The sequence below is a fragment of the Emys orbicularis genome, chromosome 9 (genome assembly GCF_028017835.1).
Source record: "Emys orbicularis isolate rEmyOrb1 chromosome 9, rEmyOrb1.hap1, whole genome shotgun sequence".
Classification (NCBI taxonomy): Eukaryota; Metazoa; Chordata; order Testudines; family Emydidae; genus Emys; species Emys orbicularis.
The window spans coordinates 13,420,065-13,421,413 of NC_088691.1; the positions used below are offsets into that span (position 1 = coordinate 13,420,065).

The 1,349-nt window shown below is 57.5% G+C and overlaps 1 protein-coding gene across 1 annotated transcript; it reads left to right on the plus strand.

Moving 5' to 3' along the window:
* Positions 1–269: 269 nt before the first annotated feature.
* SOWAHD (sosondowah ankyrin repeat domain family member D) lies at positions 270–1,349 on the plus strand. Its single transcript, XM_065410265.1, has one exon. The coding sequence runs from the start codon at positions 270–272 to the stop codon at positions 1,347–1,349; it is 1,080 nt and encodes a 359-aa protein (XP_065266337.1).

Consider the following 1,349-nt stretch of genomic DNA (forward strand, 5'->3'; position numbering starts at 1 on the left):
TTGAAAATCAGTGATCAGCTGAAGGGTGTGTTGCCTGCAGCCCAGAATCTGCTGCTGCCTGTAACTTATTTCACAACAAGTGCCTTCCCCCTGAGCACAGAAACTAAATGCTGGTTCCTCTTTGCAACATTTCTAAGGCAGACTCAGGAAGCTCTGCAGCCGGAGAGCTCAGGAGGGGAGACCGGAGGCAGAGTCTCAACGGGACAGGGAACCACTTCTCCACACCCCAGCAGCACAGAGAGCCTCGACCATGCCTTAAAGGGAGACGGATGCCTCTGGGGGAGCCACAGGAGCAGATCTTGGGGATGGTGAAGGCTGCAGGAGACATCATGGCTAGGATGCAGAAGGAAGAGAGTCTGGAGGTACCAAAGGGCACTAAGCCACATGTGTTGCCAGAGGCCTCCCAGTCTCAAGCAGAGGCACTTATTGACAGCCAGGCGCCCAACCCCAAAGTCCAGGCATTATCATCATCCTCAGCAGCAGCGGGGAACGTGAATCTCCGCCAGTCACAGAAGAGGGACCTGATCAGGAGCATGGGCAGGGGTAGCAGAGGTACAGGTAACTGGGATGTGAGCTCTGACACAGCCAGGCTCTCCATAGGCCGGGGCAGCGCGCGGCGGAGAGGTCTGAAGGAGGTTCTGCTGCAGAGCAGTGGAGGCGAGGGAGCTATGTGGCTTGCAACTGCTCAGAAGATAGCCAGCAGCAGCAGCCCTGCTGTGGGGATGCAACAAGAGCTGGAGCAGAGGTTGGAACAGAGCCCTGAGGACTTGTCCTTAGCCCTAGACCCCCTCGAGCATGAGTGGATGCTGACTGTGGCCCAGGGGGACCCTGAGAGCATTGTGAGGTTGCTAGACATGGATCCCAGCCTGCTGAACAGGAGAGATTTTGTGACAGGGTTCACTGCCCTCCACTGGCTGGCCAAGCATGGCCGCCATGAGGCCCTGATCGAGGTGATCACCTGTGCAGAGAAGAAGGGCTACCGTGCAGATGTCAACATTCCCACAGCCAGCGGTGGGCTGACACCCCTGCATCTGGCTGCCCTGCAGGGACACGAGATGGTCATCAAGGTGTTGGTGGGAGCCTACGGTGCCAACACAAGCCTGCGGGACCACAGCGGCCACAAAGCCTGGCAGTACCTGAGAGCAGATGCCTCCAGGGAGCTGAAGGAGCTGTCAGGGGCTTTAGAGGAAGACCTGGCCCAGCTTGGTGTGTGGAACACCAACAACAACTGCATGTCGTCCAGAGAGGCTGGTGGCTCTGGTGCTGAACGGAGGACCCAGGTGTTCACCAGACTGCCATCCTTCAGGAGCATGTTCAGACAGGCACTTTCATTCTTCCAAGACCTTTAA

What these genes read in the sequence shown, in the direction of transcription:
- SOWAHD (XM_065410265.1), top strand. Translation starts at nt 270, where the DNA reads ATGCCTCTGGGGGAGCCACAGGAGCAGATCTTGGGGATGGTGAAGGCT.